The sequence below is a fragment of the Phyllobates terribilis genome, unplaced genomic scaffold (genome assembly GCF_046119375.1).
Source record: "Phyllobates terribilis strain yellow unplaced genomic scaffold, ASM4611937v1 Scaffold_5__5_contigs__length_657084704, whole genome shotgun sequence".
Taxonomy (NCBI): Eukaryota; Metazoa; Chordata; class Amphibia; order Anura; family Dendrobatidae; genus Phyllobates; species Phyllobates terribilis.
In genome coordinates this window covers 379,455,403-379,480,257 of record NW_027362765.1, presented here as the reverse complement: position 1 = coordinate 379,480,257, position 24,855 = coordinate 379,455,403, and the positions used below count along the sequence as shown (strand labels likewise).

Here is a 24,855-nt window from a genome sequence, read left to right as displayed (position 1 = left end):
CTATAATACTGCCTGCTATGTACAAGAATATAACTACTATAATACTGCCCCTATGTACAGGAATATAACTACTATAATACTGCTCCTATGTACAAGAATATAACTACTATAATACTGCCCCCTATGTACAGGAATATAACTACTATAATACTGCCTCCTATGTACAAGAATATAACTACTATAATACTGCCGCTATGTACAGGAATATAACTACTATAATACTGCTCCTATGTACAAGAATATAACTACTATAATACTGCCTCCTATGTACAAGAATATAACTACTATAATACTGCCCCCTATGTACAGGAATATAACTACTATAATACTGCCCCTATGTACAGGAATATAACTACTATAATACTGCCTCCTATGTACAAGAATATAACTACTATAATACTGCCCCCTATGTACAGGAATATAACTACTATAATACTGCCTCCTATGTACAAGAATATAACTACTATAATACTGCCCCCTATGTACAAGAATATAACTACTATAATACTGCCTCCTATGTACAAGAATATAACTACTATAATACTGCCCCCTATGTACAAGAACATAACTACTATAATACTGCCTCCTATGTACAAGAATATAACTACTATAATACTGCCCCCTATGTACAGGAATATAACTACTATAATACTGCCTCCTATGTACAAGAATATAACTACTATAATACTGCCCCTATGTACAGGAATATAACTACTATAATACTGCTCCTATGTACAAGAATATAACTACTATAATACTGCCCCTATGTACAGGAATATAACTACTATAATACTGCCTCCTATGTACAAGAATATAACTACTATAATACTGCCCCCTATGTACAGGAATATAACTACTATAATACTGCCTCCTATGTACAAGAATATAACTACTATAATACTGCCCCTATGTAGAAGAATATAACTACTATAATACTGCCACCTATCTATGTACAAGAATATAACTACTATAATACTGCCCCTTTGTACAAGAATATAACTACTATAATACTGCTCCTATGTACAAGAATATAACTACTATAATACTGCCCCTATGTACAGGAATATAACTACTATAATACTGCCCCTATGTACAAGAATATAAATACTATAATACTGCTCCTATATACAAGAATATTACTATAATACTGCCCCTATGTACAAGAATATAACTACTATAATACTGTCCCTATGTACAAGAATATAACTACTATAATACTGCCCCTATGTACAAGAATATAACTACTATAATACTGCTCCTATGTACAAGAATATTACTATAATACTGCCCCTATGTACAAGAATATAACTACTATAATACTGCCCCTATGTACAAGAATATAACTACTATAATACTGCCCCTATGTACAAGAATATATCTACTATAATACTGCCCCTATGTACAAGAATATAACTAATATAATACTGCTCCTATGTACAAGAATATAACTACTACAATACTGCTCCTATGTACAAGAATATAACTACTATAATATTGCTCCTATGTACAAGAATATATCTACTATAATACTGCCCCTATGTACAAGAATATAACTACTATAATACTGCTCCTATGTACAAGAATATAACTACTATAATATTGCTCCTATGTACAAGAATATATCTACTATAATACTGCCCCTATGTACAAGAATATAACTACTATAATACTGCCTCCTATGTACAAGAATATAACTACTATAATACTGCCCCCTATGTACAGGAATATAACTACTATAATACTGCCTCCTATGTACAAGAATATAACTACTATAATACTGCCCCTATGTACAGGAATATAACTACTATAATACTGCTCCTATGTACAAGAATATAACTACTATAATACTGCTCCTATGTACAAGAATATAACTACTATAATACTGCTCCTATGTACAAGAATATAACTACTATAATACTGCCTCTATGTACAAGAATATATCTACTATAATACTGCCCCTATGTACAAGAATATAACTAATATAATACTGCTCCTATGTACAAGAATATAACTACTATAATATTGCTCCTAAGTACAAGAATATAACTACTATAATACTGCCCATATGTACAAGAATATAACTACTATAATACTGCCCCTATGTACAAGAATATAACTACTATAATACTGCTCCTATATACAAGAATATAACTACTATAATACTGCTCCCTATGTACAAGAATATACCTACTATAATACTGCCCCCTATGTACAAGAATATAACTACTATAATACTGCCCCGTATGTACAAGAATATAACTACTATAATGCTGCCCCTATATACAAGACTATAACTACTATAATACTGCCCCCTATGTACAAGACTATAACTACTATAATACTGCCCCCTATGTACAAGAATATAACTACTATAATACTGCCCCTATGTACAAGAATATAACTACTATAATACTGCCCCTATGTACAAGAATGTAACTACTATAATACTGCTTCTATGTACAAGAATATAACTACTATAATACTGCCCCCTATGTACAAGAATATAACTACTATAATACTGCCCCTATGTGCAAGAATATAACTACTATAATACTGCCCCTATGTACAAGAATATAACTAATATAATACTGCTACTATGTACAAGAATATAACTACTATAATACTGCTCCTATGTACAAGAATATATCTACTACAATACAGCTCCTATGTACAAGAATATAACTACTATAATACTGCTCCTATGTACAAGAATATAACTACCATAATACTGCCTCCTATGTACAAGAATATAACTACTATAATACTGCCCCCATGTACAAGAATGTAACTACTATAATACTGCTCCTATGTACAAGAATATAACTACTATAATACTGCTCCTATGTACAAGAATATAACTACTATAATACTGCTCCTATGTACAAGAATATAACTACTATAATACTGCCCCTGTGTACAAGAATATAACTACTATAATACTGCTCCTATGTACAGGAATATAACTACTATAATACTGCTCCTATGTACAGGAATATAACTACTATAATACTGCCCCTATGTACAAGAATATAACTACTATAATACTGCCCCTATGTACAAGAATATAACTACTATAATACTGCCCCTATGTACAGGAATATAACCACTATAATACTGCTCCTATGTACAGGAATATAACTACTATAATACTGCCCCTATGTACAAGAATATAACTACTATAATACTGCCCCCTATGTACAGGAATATAACTACTATAATACTGCCCCTATGTACAAGAATATAACTACTATAATACTGCCCCTATGTACAAGAATATAACTACTATAATACTGCTCCTATGTACAGGAATATAACTACTATAATACTGCCCCCTATGTACAAGAATATAACTACTATAATACTGCCCCCTATGTACAAGAATATAACTACTATAATACTGCTCCTATGTACAGGAATATAACTACTATAATACTGCCCCCTATGTACAAGAATATATCTACTATAATACTGCCCCCTATGTACAAGAATATAACTACTATAATACTGACCCCTATGTACAAGAATATAACTACTATAATACTGCTCCCTATGTACAAGAATATAACTACTATAATACTGCCCCCTATGTACAAGAATATAACTACTATAATACTGCTCCTCTGTACAAGAATATAACTACTATAATACTGCCCCTATGTACAAGAATATAACTACTATAATACTGCTCCTATGTACAAGAATATAACTACTATAATACTGCCCCCTATGTACAAGAATATAACTACTATAATACTGCCCCCTATGTACAAGAATATAACTACTATAATACTGCCCCCTTTGTATAAGAATATATCTACTATAATACTGCTCCTATGTACAGGAATATAACTACTATAATACTGCTCCTATGTACAAGAATATAACTACTATAATACTGCTCCCTATGTACAAGAATATAACTACTATAATACTGCCCCCTATGTACAAGAATATAACTACTATAATACTGCCCCCTTTGTATAAGAATATATCTACTATAATACTGCTCCTATGTACAGGAATATAACTACTATAATACTGCTCCTATGTACAAGAATATAACTACTATAATACTGCTCCTATGTACAAGAATATAACTACTATAATACTGCTCCTATGTACAAGAATATAACTACCATAATACTGCCTCCTATGTACAAGAATATAACTACTATAATACTGCCCCCATGTACAAGAATATAACTACTATAATACTGCTCCTATGTACAAGAATATAACTACTATAATACTGCTCCTATGTACAAGAATATAACTACTATAATACTGCTCCTATGTACAAGAATATAACTACTATAATACTGCCCCTGTGTACAAGAATATAACTACTATAATACTGCTCCTATGTACAGGAATATAACTACTATAATACTGCTCCTATGTACAGGAATATAACTACTATAATACTGCCCCCCTATGTACAAGAATATAACTACTATAATACTGCCCCTATGTACAAGAATATAACTACTATAATACTGCCCCTATGTACAGGAATATAACCACTATAATACTGCTCCTATGTACAGGAATATAACTACTATAATACTGCCCCTATGTACAAGAATATAACTACTATAATACTGCCCCCTATGTACAGGAATATAACTACTATAATACTGCCCCTATGTACAAGAATATAACTACTATAATACTGCCCCTATGTACAAGAATATAACTACTATAATACTGCTCCTATGTACAGGAATATAACTACTATAATACTGCCCCCTATGTACAAGAATATAACTACTATAATACTGCCCCCTATGTACAAGAATATAACTACTATAATACTGCTCCTATGTACAGGAATATAACTACTATAATACTGCCCCCTATGTACAAGAATATAACTACTATAATACTGCCCCCTATGTACAAGAATATAACTACTATAATACTGACCCCTATGTACAAGAATATAACTACTATAATACTGCTCCCTATGTACAAGAATATAACTACTATAATACTGCCCCCTATGTACAAGAATATAACTACTATAATACTGCTCCTCTGTACAAGAATATAACTACTATAATACTGCCCCTATGTACAAGAATATAACTACTATAATACTGCTCCTATGTACAAGAATATAACTACTATAATACTGCTCCTATGTACAAGAATATAACTACTATAATACTGCCCCCTATGTACAAGAATATAACTACTATAATACTGCCCCCTATGTACAAGAATATAACTACTATAATACTGCCCCCTTTGTATAAGAATATATCTACTATAATACTGCTCCTATGTACAGGAATATAACTACTATAATACTGCTCCTATGTACAAGAATATAACTACTATAATACTGCTCCCTATGTACAAGAATATAACTACTATAATACTGCCCCCTATGTACAAGAATATAACTACTATAATACTGCCCCCTTTGTATAAGAATATATCTACTATAATACTGCTCCTATGTACAGGAATATAACTACTATAATACTGCTCCTATGTACAAGAATATAACTACTATAATACTGCTCCTATGTACAAGAATATAACTACTATAATACTGCTCCTATGTACAAGAATATAACTACTATAATACTGCCCCTATGTACAAGAATATAACTACTATAATACTGCCTCTTCTGGACATTTGCGGCATAGATTAGAGTTTCTGGAATATCAGATCCCCTGGATCCATACATTTTATGGTCACACTAGGGCGGTTTTCTCTGGATTATCCTTCGGCGCAGGTCACATGGAGGCGCTTGTCTCCGCACGCTGCCGATATGTTTTGAAAAGCGAGATTGCTTTTCATTATCCGGCTGTTCGATCTCTTGGCGCATTAGATGGAGGCCGCCCAGGATTTCGGTGCAGTCACATCGCTTCGGTTTCTGATGGAAACACATTTCAGTTTAACAGCTCGCAGGGTGTCTGGCGGTGTAATTTATCCCCTCGCCTGCGCACAATGTAACCTGCATTATGTAGGTCGGACGACACCATCATTAAATGATTGTTTTATTGAGCTCAGGCGGAAAATTACAAATGGAGCTGAAATCATTCACGGCCGAGGTGTTTTATTGAACGTTGCAGGAAAACAAAAAAGCAGTAAAAGTAATGTGCGGCTTTACCATGAGGAGCGGGGGGACGTTATACATCCCAAAACTAGAATTGTCTCCTCGTGAAATATATTCATCCAGATTTATGAACGGTAAAATGAACCTTTGTGGCTGACCGTGTTGTAATCGCTCCCTCATTACAGTGCAGGAGCGTAGACGCTGTATAAACCTCGACTTTCAGAGCAGCACAGAGTATTTCAGGACGGGAGAGTAGTGATCTTTTAGGGGGGGGATCTGTGCCTTATTCGCTCATGCAGTGATGTAAGGGAAAAGATAGAGGTAGGTGGAGATTGAAATAAGGGATATCACAGGATGAAAGATGGGGAATAAAGAGCCTCAGCAGCACAGAGTATTTCAGGAGAAGCGTCTGCTGGTTATAGGAAAGGCAGTGACCCGTCCAGTTATGTTATCGTGTGAAAGAGAAATGGCCAGTGTGTAAATGGGGGAAATAAAGCACCGAGGGCTGAATGTTGAAGAATTAGCAGCACAGAGTATTTCAGGAAACGTGTGCGCTAGTCTGGGGGGAGGTAGTGACATGACCACTCTTGTGATTTTTGTCATGGGAATAGGGACGATTGGGATTTCGCTGACTGCTAGACTCAGTGTTAGGTGGCAGAGTAAAAAAAAAAAAACATAACGAAACAGCAGCACAGAGGATTTCAGGAAAGAAATGTAGTTCTTGTGCTGTAGGGTTGTGGCTGATTCATTCATGCAATGAAAGAAGTAAGGAGAAGGAGGTGTATAGATAGGAAAAGAAATGGGAAGTCACAGGATCCGAGACAGGGGGAAGTAAATATTTAGCAGCGCAGAGTATTTCAGGAGCGTGTAAGCTGAGGCCTAGATGAGTGATAAGCGGATGCCGCTGCGGCTGTGCTGATCGTTTCTCCTGGTATTCGCTTACTTTTCCCGCACGCTGTTTTACTAATTTGCTGTAATTGCTTCTCTCCTGCGCTCGCTGATCGTCTCTCTCCTCCACGCGTCATCTGGGAGCGATAACGCAAAATCAGCTTCCTTTTCTTCTATGAAGATGAGAAAAGGATTGTTGCAGGTAGAGAGTGAGGCGGCGCGGTCCTGAGAGCAGCGTGACCTCGCTGTAACTCCACGTATCTGATGAGCAACCCGACATTCACACAAAGTCAGCTCCGGACAGGGAGGGAATAGATCAGAACATTTAAAGGGGAACTCCAGTATGTTTTTACCTTTAATTACGAGAACTGATGCCGAAGTTGCATAAAAAAAGAATGTTGTTTGTACCTGGGTCATCGCAGAGCAACAATCATGAGTGACGGTTGGGGAAATGTAGAGCGCCGGTTGGGATGGAATGTAGAGCGCCAGTTGGGGGAAGGAATGTAGAGGACAGGCCGGTGAATGGAGTGTAGAGCGCCGGTTGGGATGGAATGTAGAGCGCCAGTTGGGGGAAGGAATGTAGAGGACAGGCCGGTGAATGGAGTGTAGAGCGCCGGTTGGGATGGAATGTAGAGCGCCAGTTGGGGGAAGGAATGTAGAGGACAGGCCGGTGAATGGAGTGTAGAGCGCCAGTTGGGGGAAGGAATGTAGAGGACAGGCCGGTGAATGGAGTGTAGAGCGCCCAGTTGGGGGATGGATTTTAGAGCTCCAGTTGGGGGATGGAATGTAGAGGACGGGTCGAGGATGGATTTTGGAGCACAGGTCAGGGGATGGAACGTAGAACGCCATTTGGGGGATGGATTGTAGAGCTCCGGTTGGAGGATGGAATGTAGAACACCGATCGGGGAATGGAATATAGAGCACTGGTCGGGGGGATGGGGTGCAGAGCGCTGGTCGGGGAGATGGGGTGTAGAGCTCCCGTCAGGAGGATGGAGTGTAGAACGCCGGCCAGGGGGATGGAGTGTAGAGCAGTTGGGGAATGTAATGTAGAGCGTCGGCCGGGGGGGGGGGGGTGGAGTGTAGAGTGTCGGCCGTGGGTCGGAGTGTACAGCAGTTGGGGAATGTAATGTAGAGCGCTGGCCGGGGGGATGGAGTGTAGAGCAGTTCGGGAATGTAATGTAGAGCGTCGGCCGGGGGGGGTGGAGTGTAGAGCGTCGGCCGGGGGATGGAGTGTAGAGCAGTTGAGGAATGTAATGTAGAGCGTCGGCCGGGGGGGGGGTGGAGTGTAGAGCGTCGGCCGTGGGTCGGAGTGTACAGCAGTTGGGGAATGTAATATAGAGCGTCGGCCGGGGGGGTGGAGTGTAGAGCGTCGGCCGGGGCGGTGGAGTGTAGAGCGTCGGCCGGGGGGCTGGAGTGTAGAGCGTCGGCCGGGGGGGTGGAGTGTAGAGCGTCGGCCGGGGGGGTGGAGTGTAGAGCGTCGGCCGGGGGGATGGAGTGTAGAGCGTCGGCCGGGGGGATGGAGTGTAGAGCGTCGGCCGGGGGGATGGAGTGTAGAGCGTCGGCCGGGGGGATGGAGTGTACAGCCTCGGCCGGGGGGATGGAGTGTAGAGCGTCGGCCGGGAGGATGGAGTGTAGAGCGTCGGCCGGGAGGATGGAGTGTAGAGCGTCGGCCGGGAGGATGGAGTGTAGAGCACTTGGGGAATGTAATGTAGAGCGTCGGCCGGGGGGGGTGGAGTGTAGAGCGTCGGCCGGGGGGGAGGGTGGAGTGTAGAGCGTCGGCCGTGGGGGGGGTGGAGTGTAGAGCGTCGGCAGGGGGGGGTGGAGTGGAGTGCGTCGGCCGTGGGTCGGAGTGTACAGCAGTTGGGGAATGTAATGTAGAGCGTCGGCCGGGGGGGTGGAGTGTAGAGCGTCGGCCGGGGGGGGATGGAGTGTAGAGCGTCGGCCGGGGGGATGGAGTGTAGAGCGTCGGCCGGGGGGATGGAGTGTAGAGCGTCGGCCGGGGGGGGTGGAGTGTAGAGCGTCGGCCGGGGGGGTGGAGTGTAGAGCGTCGGCTGGGGGGATGGAGTGTACAGCCTCGGCCGGGGGGATGGAGTGTAGAGCGTCGGCCGGGGGGATGGAGTGTACTGCCTCAGCCAGGGGGATGGAGTGTAGAGCGTTGGCCGGGGGGATGAAGTGTAGAGCGTCGGCCGGGAGGATGGAGTGTAGAGCGTCGGCCGGGGGATGGAGTGTAGAGCGTCGGCCGGGGGGATGGAGTGTAGAGCGTCGGCCGGGGGGATGGAGTGTAGAGCGTCGGCCGGGAGGATGGAGTGTAGAGCGTCGGCCGGGAGGATGGAGTGTAGAGCATCGGCCGGGAGGATGGAGTGTAGAGCGTTGGCCGGGAGGATGGAGTGTAGAGCGTCGGCCGGGAGGATGGAGTGTAGAGCGTCGGCCGGGGGGGTGGAGTGTAGAGCACTTGGGGAATGTAATGTAGAGCGTCGGCCGGGGGGGGTGGAGTGTAGAGCTTCGGCCGGGGGGATGGAGTGTAGCGCTTCGGCCAGGGGGATGGAGTGTAGAGCGTCGGCCGGGGGGGGGTGGAGTGTAGAGCGTCAGCCAGGGGGGATGGAGTGTAGAGCATCGGCCGGGGGGGTGGAGTGTAGAGTGCCTGTCGGGGGGGATGGAGTGTAGAGCGTCGGCCGGGAGGATGGAGTGTAGAGCGTCGGCCGGGGGGATGGAGTGTAGAGCGTCGTCCGGGGGGATGGAGTGTAGAGCGTCGGCCGGGGGGATGGAGTGTAGAGCGTCGGCCGGGGGGATGGAGTGTAGCGCGTCGGCCGGGGGGATGGAGTGTAGCGCGTTGGCCGGGGGATGGAGTGTAGCGTGTCGGCCGGGGGGGTGGAGTGTAGAGCGTCGGCCGGGGGGATGGAGTGTAGAGCGTCGGCCGGGGGGATGGAGTGTAGAGCGTCGGCCGGGGGGGGTGGAGTGTAGAGCGTCGGCCGGGGGGCTGGAGTGTAGAGCGTCGGCCGGGGGGGTGGAGTGTAGAGCAGTAGGGGAATGTAATGTAGAGCGTCGGCCGGGGGGATGGAGTGTAGAGCGTCGGCCGGGGGGATGGAGTGTAGAGCGTCGGCCGGGGGGATGGAGTGTAGAGCAGTAGGGGAATGTAATGTAGAGCGCTGGCCGGGGGGATGGAGTGTAGAGCGTCGGCCGGGGGGATGGAGTGTAGAGCAGTAGGGGAATGTAATGTAGAGCGCTGGCTGGGGGGGTGGAGTGTAGAGTGCCTGTCGGGGGGGATGGAGTGTAGAGCGTCGGCCGGGAGGATGGAGTGTAGAGCGTCGGCCGGGGGGATGGAGTGTAGAGCGTCGGCCGGGGGGATGGAGTGTAGAGCGTCGGCCGGGGGGATGGAGTGTAGAACGTCGGCCGGGGGGATGGAGTGTAGCGCGTCGGCCGGGGGGATGGAGTGTAGCGCGTTGGCCGGGGGATGGAGTGTAGAGCGTCGGCCGGGGGGGTGGAGTGTAGAGCGTCGGCCGGGGGGGTGGAGTGTAGAGCGTCGGCCGGTGGGATGGAGTGTAGCGCGTCGGCCGGGGGGATGGAGTGTAGCGCGTTGGCCGGGGGATGGAGTGTAGAGCGTCGGCCGGGGGGATGGAGTGTAGAGCGTCGGCCGGGGGGGTGGAGTGTAGAGCGTCGGCCGGGGGGATGGAGTGTAGAGCGTCGGCTGGGGGGGGTGGAGTGTAGAGCGTCGGCCGGGGGGGTGGAGTGTAGAGCGTCGGCCGGGGGGGTGGAGTGTAGAGCAGTAGGGGAATGTAATGTAGAGCGTCGGCCGGAGGGATGGAGTGTAGAGCGTCGGCCGGGGGGATGGAGTGTAGAGCGTCGGCCGGGGGGATGGAGTGTAGAGCAGTAGGGGAATGTAATGTAGAGCGCTGGCCGGGGGGATGGAGTGTAGAGCGTCGGCCGGGGGGGTGGAGTGTAGAGCAGTAGGGGAATGTAATGTAGAGCGTCGGCCGGGGGGATGGAGTGTAGAGCAGTAGGGGAATGTAATGTAGAGCGCTGGCCGGGGGGGTGGAGTGTAGAGCGTCGGCCGGGGGGATGGAGTGTAGAGCAGTAGGGGAATGTAATGTAGAGCGTCGGCCGGGGGGATGGAGTGTAGAGCAGTAGGGGATTGCTTGGATGTTTCTTTGCTCGTTACCTCCTGATTTCCCATGTTCTCCTCTTGCAGTCCGTACTGTGGATTCGGGCCGCTATCTGTGCACCGTCTCCAGCCCCGATGTCTCTCGACTCTTATGTTTGGCGGCTTCTTGTTCATCCGGTGGACTGTGCCGATGGGTGACTGGAGGGCGGGACCTGCTGCTGTGGGAGGAGCTTCCGGGAGGCGGAGCAGTCAGCGGGTGAGTCCTTATACAGTCGGATACATTTGTCGTGTTCCCCGTCCCGTGGCCGCACCTGCTGCAGAACATCCTCCAGGCTCTGCATTAGTTACATGGTGCCAGTGCTGTAAAGGTTCCTGGTTTTGCACAATGACCGGGGAGGAGAATTTCCATTTTTACTTATTTATTTTGATAATTTATTAAAACCTCATGTTGGATATTCGGCTTCTTTCAGTGACAGCAAGCAGAGCTCAGGAGGTGTGATACATCCCCGGTGCAGAGCATCTTCTGTACAGCAGTGAGACGCAATGTCCTGCAGCTGCCGCAGTAATAGGAGCAGTGAGCGCAGCTCTGGATGTGTCTAGAGTATAAGGCAGCATCATGTACCACCACCGGCCGGCTCTGACTCGTTCCTTTCCTTTTTCTTGTCTTAGATCCGTTGCGCAGGTTCAGTTCTGTCCAGATTTTCTACAGCCTCCTCCGGACAGCGACTCAGAGGATGATGAGGGTAAGAATACCGGGGAGTAGTCGTCTGTTCTCAGATCTGGTGACTCCAAGTTACATTTGCCCTTGAGGAGCCCACGACAAAATGTTCACGGGGTCCTTCCTCTCCTCTCTCACCTTGCCCCCAGGAGGTGCAGCAGCCAAATCTGAGATCATGAAAGGGGTCCTCCACCTTTTTGGGGAGCATTTTTATATATTTTCTTTACTTAAATGCATATAATTGGGGCAAAAAATAATTTTTACAATTGAGTCTCATTAAAAAAGAAGTGCACAGTTTGCATTCTATAGCCACCGTGATGAACTGTGCATTGCTGGCTGATGAATGAGTTAACTGAGAATCGGTCAGTGAGCTCAGTGTGAGGTCTGACTGCAGAGTTTGTAACTCTTTCATCTGTCATTTTCTGGGCTCCTCTTATGTAAAAGCCAAATGGTGCAAAATATTTAATGTAACCCAGTTGCAAAAATGAGTTTCAGCCCCAAATCCATGTAAGTGAAAAAAAAAAATTGTCCACCCCCATTTAACAGGTACAGATCCTGTCGGCCGGAGCTCATCGCTTCTGCCTTTGGCTTCGTCACTCAATGGTCTCCAGTGTCATCTGAGATATAAAGGAATAGGAGATAATCCTGCGGGGAAGAGCTATTACTCCCTGTTATCAGCCAATCCTTCAAGAGGCATCAATAGGATCCAGATTTTTAACCTTCTGCGTTATTTAGCAGTTCTGTTTTAAGAAAAGGGGATCTAAGGGGTAACGTTTTTGCTTGTGGAGAGTGACAAGCCAGGCCTGGCATGTAAGAGTGAGGAGACTTATAGGCCATGCATGCTCCTCTGTGAAATTAAATATGCAAATTGCCACTTCAGAGAAGAAGAGGACTAGAACTCTTGTGTCACCTATTGTAAGTAGCAATCCTAAAAGTCATTTTCGACTCTTTATTGAGTCTTGCCACATGACTGAGGATAAAAGCCAAATCAGAATCTCAATTTGAAGACACGGTGTTTCGGGGTGATGCCCCTCATCAGTGCAACGTATGAGATCTGATTTGGTGAGGTGAGAGACTTAAGACTGGGGTCTAAGGGATAACGTTTCTTCTTGTGGAGAATGACAAGACAAGCCTGGCATATCAGAGTGAGGAGACTCTCCACAAGGAGAAACGTTACCCCTCAGATCCCAGTCTTACGCCCCTCCCCTAGCCAAATAAGATCTCATACTTTGCACTGATGAAGGGCAATCACCCAGAAACACTGTGACCGCAAATTGAGATTCTGATTTGACTTATATCCTAAGTCATGTGACAAGGCTCGTTAAAGGGTCGATATTGACTTTTAGGACTGCTACTTCCAATAGGTGGCGACAAAGTTCCAGTCTTCTTCTTCTTCTCTGAAGAGGCAATTTTCATACTAAAAACACAAACGACAGATTATCAAACTTTTGAGATTATCGCATCCTGGTCAGAAGATATCCATGGAAAAAAAAATATTAATTCAAAAACAGCGCCACACCCGACTGTAGGCTCTGCCTAATCTCAGCCAATGGGGCTGAGCTGCATAACCCATGGACAGGTGTGGCGCTGTTTTGGGATCTTAGACAACCCCCTTTAAAGGGATGCTCCACCAGGAGGTGAGTGGTGTTGATGTTGTCCTGCCCCAAACATCGTGCACCTTTCTATGGGATGTTAAGGCGCCGGAGCCACCCGTTAACTCTTTACTTTCTGCACATGGTCATTAGTTTTGCATCTGAGGCCACCTGTTGTCCTGCCCACTGATCGCCCGTCCTTGCTATGTAGTAGAGGCGTAGCACACACAGCCCGACTTGCCCCAAGACATTGTGCACTTTTCGATGGGATGTGGAGGCGCCGGAGCCACCTGTTAACTCTTTACTTTCTGCACGTGGGCGTTAGTTGTGCATCCGAGGCTGCCTATTGTCCTGCCCACTGATCGCCCGTCCTTGCTATGTAGTAGAGAGGCGTAGCACACACAGCCCGACTTGCCCCAAGACATTGTGCACTTTTCGATGGGATGTGGAGGCGCCGGAGCCACCTGTTAACTCTTTACTTTCTGCACGTGGGCTTTAGTTTTGCATCCGAGGCTGCCTATTGTCCCGCCCACTGATCGCCCGTCCTTGCTATGTAGCAGAGGCGTAGCACGCACAGCCTGACTCTATGCATCAGCGTGCCGGCTAGATGTGTCATATCCTTGGCTCACCGTACATTCAGCTGTGACGATGTTCTTTTCCAGAGGAAGATCTGTGGGCAGCGGACGCTGAGAATGAACCGTCTGACGTGCGAGCAGGACCGCCCGGCTGGCACCGGTGCGTACTGATATAACCGGGGAGAAGCCGATGACACAATCTACGATCTTACACTCAAAATTACCTTTATTAAAAATAAAACTGTGATCCAAACCCTGAAGATGAGCGGAGAGCGTCCACGTGGTGCAGATGGAGACATTCACAGCACATACGTGTGGGGGGAGGGGTGTAAGCCCTTAGTGATCACATGTTAACAGTCATACATGCTGTCATACGTACATAGATAGATATAGGGAACATATATGTTCTGTCCCGGTGCGGCCGGGCGTCCCGGCTCTTTTCCGTGGGCAGCCCCCGGAACACTAGTTATGTGCGCCCTCGGATCACTAGTTATGTGCGCCCTCGGATCACTAGTTATGTGCGCCCATGCATACATACATGTATCATAAATAAACATACAGCCCTGCGGCTGAGGAGGGGGCTTCGCCTGGCTAGGTGAGGTCGTCGTCCATTGACCGGTCTCTTCTTCCGACACTTGTCTCCTCCCACACACGCGTGTTTTTTTCGGGGGGTGCAGAGGTTTAAGAAACGTGGGGTTGTATGCAACCACCGGCCACCAGGACAGTTCCTTTTCTGTTTTCTATTCGCCCGCTGTGTCCTTCCACAGTAACAGCGCCATCACATGGTCACCACAGGGATCCTGCGGGAGAGGAGGAAGCGTTAGCAAAAATCAAGAAAATCTCCAAATAATCAAGTTCTTTAACAAAGTAATATGGCCACCAAGTGGGCAACATGAGACGAAGGTTGGTCCTAGGAGGTCTCTTGATGGGGCACTGAACAACACAACACGACTGGGTCCGATCATCTCCAAAAGGGAAGGTCTTGTGAGGTGTTCCCGATATACGGCGGGTCTTGTGGGGGGTTCCCGGTATATGGCGGGTCTTGTGGGGGGTTCCCGTTATATGGCAGGTCTTGTGGGGTGTTTCCTGTATACGGCGGGTCTTGTGGGGTGTTTCCTGTATACGGCGGGTCTTGTGGGGGGTTCCTGGTATACGGCGGGTCTTGTGGGGGGTTTCCGGTATACAGCAGGTCTTGTGGGGGGTTCCCGGTATATGGCAGGTCTTGTGGGGTGTTCCCGGTATATGGCGGGTCTTGTGGGGGGTTCCCGGTATACGGCGGGTCTTGTGGGGGGTTCCCGGTATACGGCGGGTCTTGTGGGGTGTTCCCGGTATACGGCGGGTCTTGTGGGGTGTTTCCGGTATACGGCGGGTCTTGTGGGGTGTTTCCGGTATATGGCAGTTCTTGTGGGGTGTTTCCGGTATATGGCGGGTCTTGTGGGGGTTTCCGGTATAGGGCGGGTCTTGTGGGGTATTCCTGGTATAGGGCGGGTCTTGTGGGGGTTTCCGGTATATGGCGGGTCTTGTAGGGTGTTTCCGGTATATGGCGGGTCTTGGGGGGGGTTTCCGGTATAGGGCGGGTCTTGTGGGGTGTTCCTGGTATAGGGCGGGTCTTGTGGGGGTTTCCGGTATATGGCGGGTCTTGTAGGGTGTTTCCGGTATATGGCGGGTCTTGTGGGGGGTTTCCGGTATAGGGCGGGTCTTGTGGGGGGTTTCCGGTATAGGGCGGGTCTTGTGGGGGGTTCCGGTATATGGCGGGTCTTGTAGGGTGTTTCCGGTATATGGCGGGTCTTGGGGGGGGTTTCCGGTATAGGGCGGGTCTTGTGGGGGGTTTCCGGTATAGGGCGGGTCTTGTGGGGTGTTCCCGGTATAGGGCGGGTTTTGTGGGGTGTTCCTGGCATGTAAGATTAATATCTACTAAAACTGGTCCAAGGAATGAGAACCATTGAAGCAGCAACAGATTCATTGGTCAGAATACGCAGAGCATCGCAGCAATGATAGAAAGGTGTCAGAACTCGCAGAGTACCACAGATTGCTGTGTACGGGTCACAATGCCCACTCTGAACCCTGGCACAGTGGGCACATGAGCACCAGAGCCGGACAGTGGAGCGATGGAAGGAGTCGTCTGCTCTGATGAATCGTGCCGTACATTGTATGGACGGCCGAGTGCAGTATGGGAAGAAGACACCACGGCGGAGGCAGAGTGACGGTGGACGTGGCATCATGTGGATGTGGCACGTGCCCCCGACCCCACATTCACGGCATCAGTCTAGTAATGGCAGAGCAGATAGTGGTCAGGATCCATGGGGGCCGCACCAAGTAGCGCTCAGGACTTCTAGGATCTGGTGCAGAGACCCCCGGACCCCTGCGGAGCGGCTCCTGGAGTCCGGGGGTCAGAGGGGGGCGACACATAACAAGGCAGGAGGTTTTATCGTTGTGTCTGATCAGTGGGTTTATAATGAAGGTGACCTGTGAGATCAATACATTATCAGTGAGCGCAGAAGGTGGAAGCTGCCTGGGCGCTGTCAGTCCTCCCTGACATCTTGTTAATGGCCGCGGGTGATCGACAGTCGCCAGGAGACTCGATGTGACACAATATCAATTAGTGACGGCGCAGACAAACGTTTGTAAACAATGAGGCAATCTACCGTTTTGTGTATACAGTTGCTATGCAGACTGATGCGTCTCTATGGTTACAGACTATAAGAAGTCTCCATGCAGTCGTGTGTTACACTACGGCCCCTCTTCTCCTTTCTGTGGGTTATGTTGACAGGGGAGAGGCCTTTCTACTTTTAGGAACGTCTTGAAGTCGTGCGACCCTTCCCTCCTCTCCTACAGAACAAGCAAACTCCGAAGTCTCTGACCACAGAGAAGCCTCACAACCAGCGGGGTCTGTCACCAGGTCCCCACTGTGACCCGCAGGATACACTGGTGGAGCAGCAGACAGCTGCAGTGCTCGGTCTGACCTGTAGGTGTCACTGGTGGGCGCAGCGCAGTCTCCGCTCACCGTAAAGAGACGGAATTAATTTCCCATAAACATTCACTTAAACAATCGGCCGTAAATTATAACGCTCCGTAATCCTCATCTGTGCGCGCGTTCATGACACGATTTATAGCGGGAAGGAAAATTACTTGGCTTCAAGGAAACACTTGGAAGATTGGGCAGTAAAATCAGAGCTAATTATATACAGAGACACGGCACAAAGTGTAGTATGAGGGTCCGCCATCGTTATATGATTCACAGGGGCGTACCCTGCTAATTAGTGATCCATTATAGCTAAGAGACGACTATCCCACCAGCAGAATAGTGAGTGCAGCTCTGGAGTATAATACAGGATGTAACTCAGGATCAGTACAGGATCAGTAATGTAATGTATGTACACAGTGACTCCACCAGCAGAATAGTGAGTGCAGCTCTGGAGTATAATACAGGATGTAACTCAGGATCAGTAATGTAATGTATGTACACAGTGACTGCACCAGCAGAATAGTGAGTGCAGCTCTGGAGTATAATACAGGATGTAACTCAGGATCAGTAATGTAATGTATGTACAAAGTGACTCCACCATCAGAATAGTGAGTGCAGCTCTGGAGTATAATACAGGATGTAACTCAGGATCAGTAATGTAATGTATGTACACAGTGACTGCACCAGCAGAATAGTGAGTGCAGCTCTGGAGTATAATATAGGATGTAACACAGGATCAGTAATGTAATGTATGTACACAGTGACTCCACCAGCAGAATAGTGAGTGCAGCTCTGGAGTATAATACAGGATGTAACTCAGGATCAGTACAGGATCAGTAATGTAATGTATGTACACAGTGACTGCACCAGCAGAATAGTGAGAGCAGCTCTGGAGTATAATACAGGATGTAACTCAGGATCAGTAATATAATGTATGTACACAGTGACTGCACCAGCAGAATAGTGAGTGCAGCTCTGGGGTATAATACAGGATGTAACTCAGGATCAGTAATGTAATGTATGTACACAGTGACTGCACCAGCAGAATAGTGAGTGCAGCTCTGGAGTATAATACAGGATGTAACTCAGGATCAGTACAGGATCAGTAATGTAATATATGTACACAGTGACTGCACCAGCAGAATAGTGAGTGCAGCTCTGGAGTATAATACAGGATGTAACTCAGGATCAGTAATGTAATGTATGTACACAGTGACTGCACCAGCAGAATAGTGAGTGCAGCTCTGGGGTATAATACAGGATGTAACTCAGGATCAGTAATGTAATGTATGTACACAGTGACTCCACCAGCAGAATAGTGAGTGCAGCTCTGGAGTATAATACAGGATGTAACACAGGATCAGTAATGTAATGTATGTACACAGTGACTGTACCAGCAGAATAGTGAGTGCAGCTCTGGAGTATAATACAGGATGTAACTCAGAATCAGTCCAGGATCAGTAATGTATGTACACAGTGACTGCACCAGCAGAATAGTGAGTGCAGCTCTGGAGTATAATACAGGATGTAACTCAGGATCAGTACAGGATCAGTAATGTAATGTATATACACAGTGACTGCACCAGCAGAATAGTGAGTGCAGCTCTGGAGTATAATACAGGATGTAACTCAGGATCAGTAATGTAATGTATGTACACAGTGACTCCACCAGCAGAATAGTGAGTGCAGCTCTGGAGTATAATACAGGATGTAACTCAGGATAAGTAATGTAATGTATGTACACAGTGACTGCACCAGCAGAATAGTGAGTGCAGCTCTTGGGTATAATACAGGAGGTAACTCAGGATCAGTAATGTAATGTATGTACACAGTGACTCCACCAGCAGAATAGTGAGTGCAGCTCTGGGGTATAATACAGGATGTAACTCAGGATCAGTAATGTAATGTATGTACACAGTGACTGCACCAGCAGAATAGTGAGTGCAGCTCTGGAGTATAATACAGGATGTAACTCAGGATCAGTAATGTAATGTATGTACACAGTGACTGCACCAGCAGAATAGTGAGTGCAGCTCTGGAGTATAATACAGGAAGTAACTCAGGATCAGTACAGGATCAGTAATGTAATGTATGTACACAGTGACTGCACCAGCAGAATAGTGAGTGCAGCTCTGGAGTATAATACAGGATGTAACTCAGGATCAGTAATGTAATGTATGTACACAGTGACTGTACCAGCAGAATAGTGAGTGCAGCTCTGGAGTATAATACAGGATGTAACTCAGGATCAGTAATGTAATGCTGTACACAGTGACTGCACCAGCAGAATAGTGAGTGCAGCTCTGGGGTATAATACAGGATGTAACTCAGGATCAGTAATGTAATGTATGTACACAGTGACTGCACCAGCAAAATAGTGAGTGCAGCTCTGGAGTATAATATAGGATGTAACTCAGGATAAGTAATGTAATGTATGTACACAGTGACTGCACCAGCAGAATACTGAGTGCAGCTCTGGAGTATAATACATGATGTAACTCAGGATCAGTACAGGATCAGTAATGTAATGTATGTACACAGTGACTGCACCAGCAGAATAGTGAGTGCAGCTCTGGAGTATAATACAGGATGTAACTCAGGATCAGTAATGTAATGTATGTACACAGTGACTGCACCAGCAAAATAGTGAGTGCAGCTCTGGAGTATAATATAGGATGTAACTCAGGATAAGTAATGTAATGTATGTACACAGTGACTGCACCAGCAGAATAGTGAGTGCAGCTCTGGAGTATAATACATGATGTAACTCAGGATCAGTACAGGATCAGTAATGTAATGTATGTACACAGTGACTGCACCAGCAGAATAGTGAGTGCAGCTCTGGAGTATAATTTTTAAAAATGAGATTCTCAAAGCACAATCGTTAACAATCCCGAAAAGTAGGAAGAATGGGAAGCATTTAAGGAAACCAGGATGGATGAACACAGAACTTAAACACATGCTAAAAAGAAAGAAAGAAATGTTTATTAAATGGAAAGAGGGAGGCATATCTAAAGAAGATTATAATGCAGTCTGCAGATCCTGCAGGGCACGTATCAGGTTAGCTAAAGCTGACAATGAATTAAGGCTTGCAAGAGATGTCAAAAGCAATAAAAAAGGATTTTGGGGGTATGTCAAAAGTAAAAGAAAAGTCAAAGATGCTATAGGATTTTTACAGGATGAAAATGGAGAAATGGTAAGAGAGGATGTTGAGAAGGCCGAACTTTTTAATTCCTATTTTGCATCTGTTTTCTCTCAGAAAGAAAATGTAACATCAACTGATCTTCACTGTCCTTTTAAAGGAATAGAGGAATCCAAGTTATCTGTAAACAGAAAGATTGTGAGGGAATATTTAGCTAACATAAATGAGTTCAAGTCTCCAGGTCCAGATGAATTACACCCCAGAGTACTGAAGGAGATCGTAGAAGAAATTTTAGAACCACTCTCCATAATCTTTGAAAATTCTTGGAGAACAGGAGAAGTCCCAGAAGACTGGAGAAGAGCAAATGTTGTTCCTATCTTCAAAAAGGGGAAGAAGGTGGACCCAGGGAACTATAGGCCGGTGAGTCTGACTTCTATACCAGGAAAGATCTTTGAACAAATTATTAAACAACATGTATGTAAGTACATGGATAAGAATGAAGTGATTAACCAGAGTCAGCATGGGTTTGTAACTAACAAGTCATGTCAGACTAACTTAATTTCCTTCTATGACAGAATCACTGACTGGGTGGATCAGGGAAATGCTGTAGATATAGTATATCTTGACTTCAGCAAAGCATTTGACAAAGTATCTCACACCATCCTTATTGAAAAAATGACCAAGTATGCAACGGACCAGGCAACTGTTAGGTGGATTCATAACTGGCTTAGTGATCGGACTCAAAGGGTGGTTGTAAATGGCTTCACATCCAGCTGGATGAATGTCTCAAGTGGGGTACCACAGGGCTCCGTCCTGGGACCTGTATTGTTCAACATCTTTATCAATGATTTAGATGAAGGAATTGAGGGTAAGCTGATTAAATTTGCTGATGACACAAAGCTAGGAGGGATAGCTAATACTAGAGAAGAGAGAGAGAGGATTCAAAAAGATCTAAATAAACTGGAGCAGTGGGCAGCAACCAACAGAATGGTTTTTAACAGGGAAAGTACTACATCTGGGCAATAAAAATGAAAAAAGCACATACAGAATGGGAGGAATAGAGCTAAGCAACAGTACATGTGAAAAAGACTTAGGTATACTAATAGATCATAGACTGAACATGAGTCAACAGTGCGATGCAGCAGCAAAAAAGGCAAATACAATTCTGGGATGTATTAACAGAAGCATACAGTCTAGATCACGTGAAGTCATTATCGGTCTTTACTCCTCTTTGGTCAGACCTCATCTGGAATACTGTGTACAGTTTTGGGCACCACATTTTAAAAAAGACATAGACAAACTGGAGCAAGTTCAGAGAAGAGCGACCAGAATGGTGACTGGTCTGCAAACCATGTCCTATGAGGAACGGTTGCAGGATTTGGGAATGTTTAGCTTGCAAAAAAGAAGACTGAGAGGAGACTTAATAGCTGTCTACAAATATGTCAAGGGCTGTCACATTGTAGAAGGATCATCTTTATTCTCATTTGCACAAGGAAAGACTAGAAGCAATGGGATGAAACTAAATGGGAGGAGACACAGATTAGATATTAGAAAAAACTTTTTGACAGTTAGGGTGATTAATGAGTGGAACAGGCTGCCACGAGAGGTGGTGAGTTCCCCTTCAATGGACGTCTTCAAACAGAGGCTGGACAGACATCTGTCTGAGATGATCTAGTGAATCCTGCTTTGAGCAGGGGGTTGGACCAGATGACCCAGGAGGTCCCTTCCAACTCTACCATTCTATGATTCTATGATAATACAGGATGTAACTCAGGATCAGTAATGTAATGTATGTACACAGTGACTGCACCAGCAGAATAGTGACTGCAGCTCTGGAGTATAATACAGGATGTAACTCAGGATCAGTAATGTAATGTATGTACACAGTGACTGCACCAGCAAAATAGTGAGTGCAGCTCTGGAGTATAATATAGGATGTAACTAAGGATCAGTAATGTAATGTATGTACACAGTGACTGCACAAGCAGAATAGTGAGTGCAGCTCTGGGGTATAATACTGGATGTAACTCAGGATCAGTACAGGGTAAGTAATGTAATGTATGTACACAGTGACTGCACTAGCAGAATAGTGAGTACAGCTCTGGGGTATAATACTGGATGTAACTCAGGATCAGTAATGTAATGTATGTACACAGTGACTGCACTAGCAGAATAGTGAGTGCAGCTCTGGGGTATAATACAGGAATACAGGATGTAACTCAGGATCAGTAATGTAATGTATGTACACAGTGACTGCACCAGCAGAATAGTGAGTGCAGCTCTGGAGTATAGTACAGGATGTAACTCAGGATCAGTAATATAATGTATGTACACAGTGACTGCACCAGCAGAATAGTGAGTGCAGCTCTGGAGTATAATAAAGGATGTAACTCAGGATCAGTAATGTAATGTATGTGCACAGTGACTGCACTAGCAGAATAGTGAGTACAGCTCTGGGGTATAATACAGGATGTAACTCAGGATCAGTACAGGATCAGTAATGTAATGTATGTACACAGTGACTGCACCAGCAGAATAGTGAGTGCAGCTCTGGAGTATAGTACAGGATGTAACTCCAGATCAGTAATGTAATGTATGTACACAGTGACTGCACCAGCAGAATAGTGAGTGCAGCTCTGGGGTATAATACAGGATGTAACTCAGGATCAGTAATGTAATGTATGTACACAGTGACTGCACTAGCAGAATAGTGAGTACAGCTCTGGGGTATAATACAGGATGTAACTCAGGATCAGTAATGTAATGTATGTACACAGTGACTGCACCAGCAGAATAGTGAGTGCAGCTCTGGAGTATAATATAGGATGTAACTCAGGATAAGTAATGTAATGTATGTACACAGTGACTGCACCAGCAGAATAGTGAGTGCAGCTCTGGAGTATAATACATGATGTAACTCAGGATCAGTACAGGATCAGTAATGTAATGTATGTACACAGTGACTGCACCAGCAGAATAGTGAGTGCTGCTCTGGAGTATAATACATGATGTAACTCAGGATCAGTACAGGATCAGTAATGTAATGTATGTACACAGTGACTACTCTAGCAGAATAGTGAGTGCAGCTCTGGAGTGTAATACAGGATGTAACTCAGGATCAGTAATGTAATGTATGTACACAGTGACTGCACCAGCAGAATAGTGAGTGCAGCTCTGGAGTATAATACAGGATGTAACTCAGGATCAGTAATGTAATGAATGTACACAGTGACTGCACCAGCAAAATAGTGAGTGCAGCTCTGGAGTATAATATAGGATGTAACTAAGGATCAGTAATGTAATGTATGTACACAGTGACTGCACAAGCAGAATAGTGAGTGCGGCTCTGGAGTATAATACAGGATGTAACTCAGGATCAGTAATGTAATGTATGTACACAGTGACTGCACCAGCAGAATAGTGAGTGCAGCTCTGGAGTATAATACAGGATGTAACTCAGGATCAGTAATGTAATGTATGTGCACAGTGACTGCACAAGCAGAATAGTGAGTGCGGCTCTGTAGTATAATACAGGATGTAACTCAGGATCAGTAATGTAATGTATGTACACAGTGACTGCACCAGCAGAATAGTGAGTACAGCTCTGGGGTATAATACTGGATGTAACTCAGGATCAGTAATGTAATGTATGTACACAGTGACTGCACTAGCAGAATAGTGAGTACAGCTCTGGGGTATAATACAGGAATACAGGATGTAACTCAGGATCAGTAATGTAATGTATGTACACAGTGACTGCACCAGCAGAATAGTGAGTGCAGCTCTGGAGTATAGTACAGGATGTAACTCAGGATCAGTAATGTAATGTATGTACACAGTGACTGCACTAGCAGAATAGTGAGTGCAGCTCTGGAGTATAATAAAGGATGTAACTCAGGATCAGTAATGTAATGTATGTGCACAGTGACTGCACTAGCAGAATAGTGAGTACAGCTCTGGGGTATAATACAGGATGTAACTCAGGATCAGTAATGTAATGTATGTACACAGTGACTGCAATAGCAGAATAGTGAGTACAGCTCTGGGGTATAATACAGGAATACAGGATGTAACTCAGGATCAGTAATGTAATGTATGTACACAGTGACTGCACTAGCAGAATAGTGAGTACAGCTCTGGAGTATAATACAGGAATACAGGATGTAACTCAGGATCAGTAATGTAATGTATGTGCACAGTGACTGCACCAGCAGAATAGTGAGTGCAGCTCTGGAGTATAATACAGAATGTAACTCAGGATCAGTAATGTAATGTATGTACACAGTGACTGCACCAGCAGAATAGTGAGTGCAGCTCTGGAGTATAGTACAGGATGTAACTCCGGATCAGTAATGTAATGTATGTACACAGTGACTGCACCAGCAGAATAGTGAGTGCAGCTCTGGAGTATAATACAGGATGTAACTCAGGATCAGTAATGTAATGTATGTACACAGTGACTGCACTAGCAGAATAGTGAGTACAGCTCTGGGGTATAATACAGGATGTAACTCAGGATCAGTAATGTAATGTATGTACACAGTGACTGTACCAGCAGAATAGTGAGTGCAGCTCTGGAGTATAATACAGGATGTAACTCCGGATCAGTAATGTAATGTTTGTACACAGTGACTCCACCAGCAGAATAGTAAGTGCAGCTCTGGAGTATAATACAGGATGTAACTCAGGATCAGTAATGTAATGTATGTACACAGTGACTGCACTAGCAGAATAGTGAGTACAGCTCTGGGGTATAATACAGGATGTAACTCAGGATCAGTAATGTAATGTATGTACACAGTGAC

General features: G+C 45.3%; 2 protein-coding genes across 9 annotated transcripts in view; one reads left to right on the top strand and one right to left on the bottom strand.

The window, feature by feature from the left end:
* Positions 1–24,855, top strand: part of LOC141273269 (F-box/WD repeat-containing protein 9-like) — a 105,317-nt gene that overhangs the window by 43,403 nt on the left and 37,059 nt on the right. For 4 of the 6 annotated variants that reach the window (XM_073684867.1, XM_073684873.1, XM_073684872.1 and 1 more), the window contains exons 12-14: positions 11,146–11,314; positions 11,728–11,801; positions 14,031–14,103. In XM_073684867.1, the coding sequence (XP_073540968.1) occupies positions 11,146–11,314; positions 11,728–11,801; positions 14,031–14,103 (316 nt within the window). Of the gene's footprint in view, positions 1–11,145; positions 11,315–11,727; positions 11,802–14,030; positions 14,204–20,167; positions 20,471–24,855 lie in introns of those variants that run through there. The other 2 variants (XM_073684870.1, XM_073684868.1) reach the window with 2 other exon arrangements.
* PIANP (PILR alpha associated neural protein) overlaps positions 14,152–24,855 on the bottom strand; it is a 72,345-nt gene continuing 61,641 nt past the window's right edge. For all 3 annotated transcript variants that reach the window (XM_073684875.1, XM_073684874.1, XM_073684876.1), the window contains exon 6: positions 14,152–14,743. In XM_073684875.1, coding sequence (XP_073540976.1) covers positions 14,722–14,743 — 22 coding nt within the window. In that variant the 3' untranslated portion in view covers positions 14,152–14,721. The remainder of the gene's footprint in view (positions 14,744–24,855) is intronic.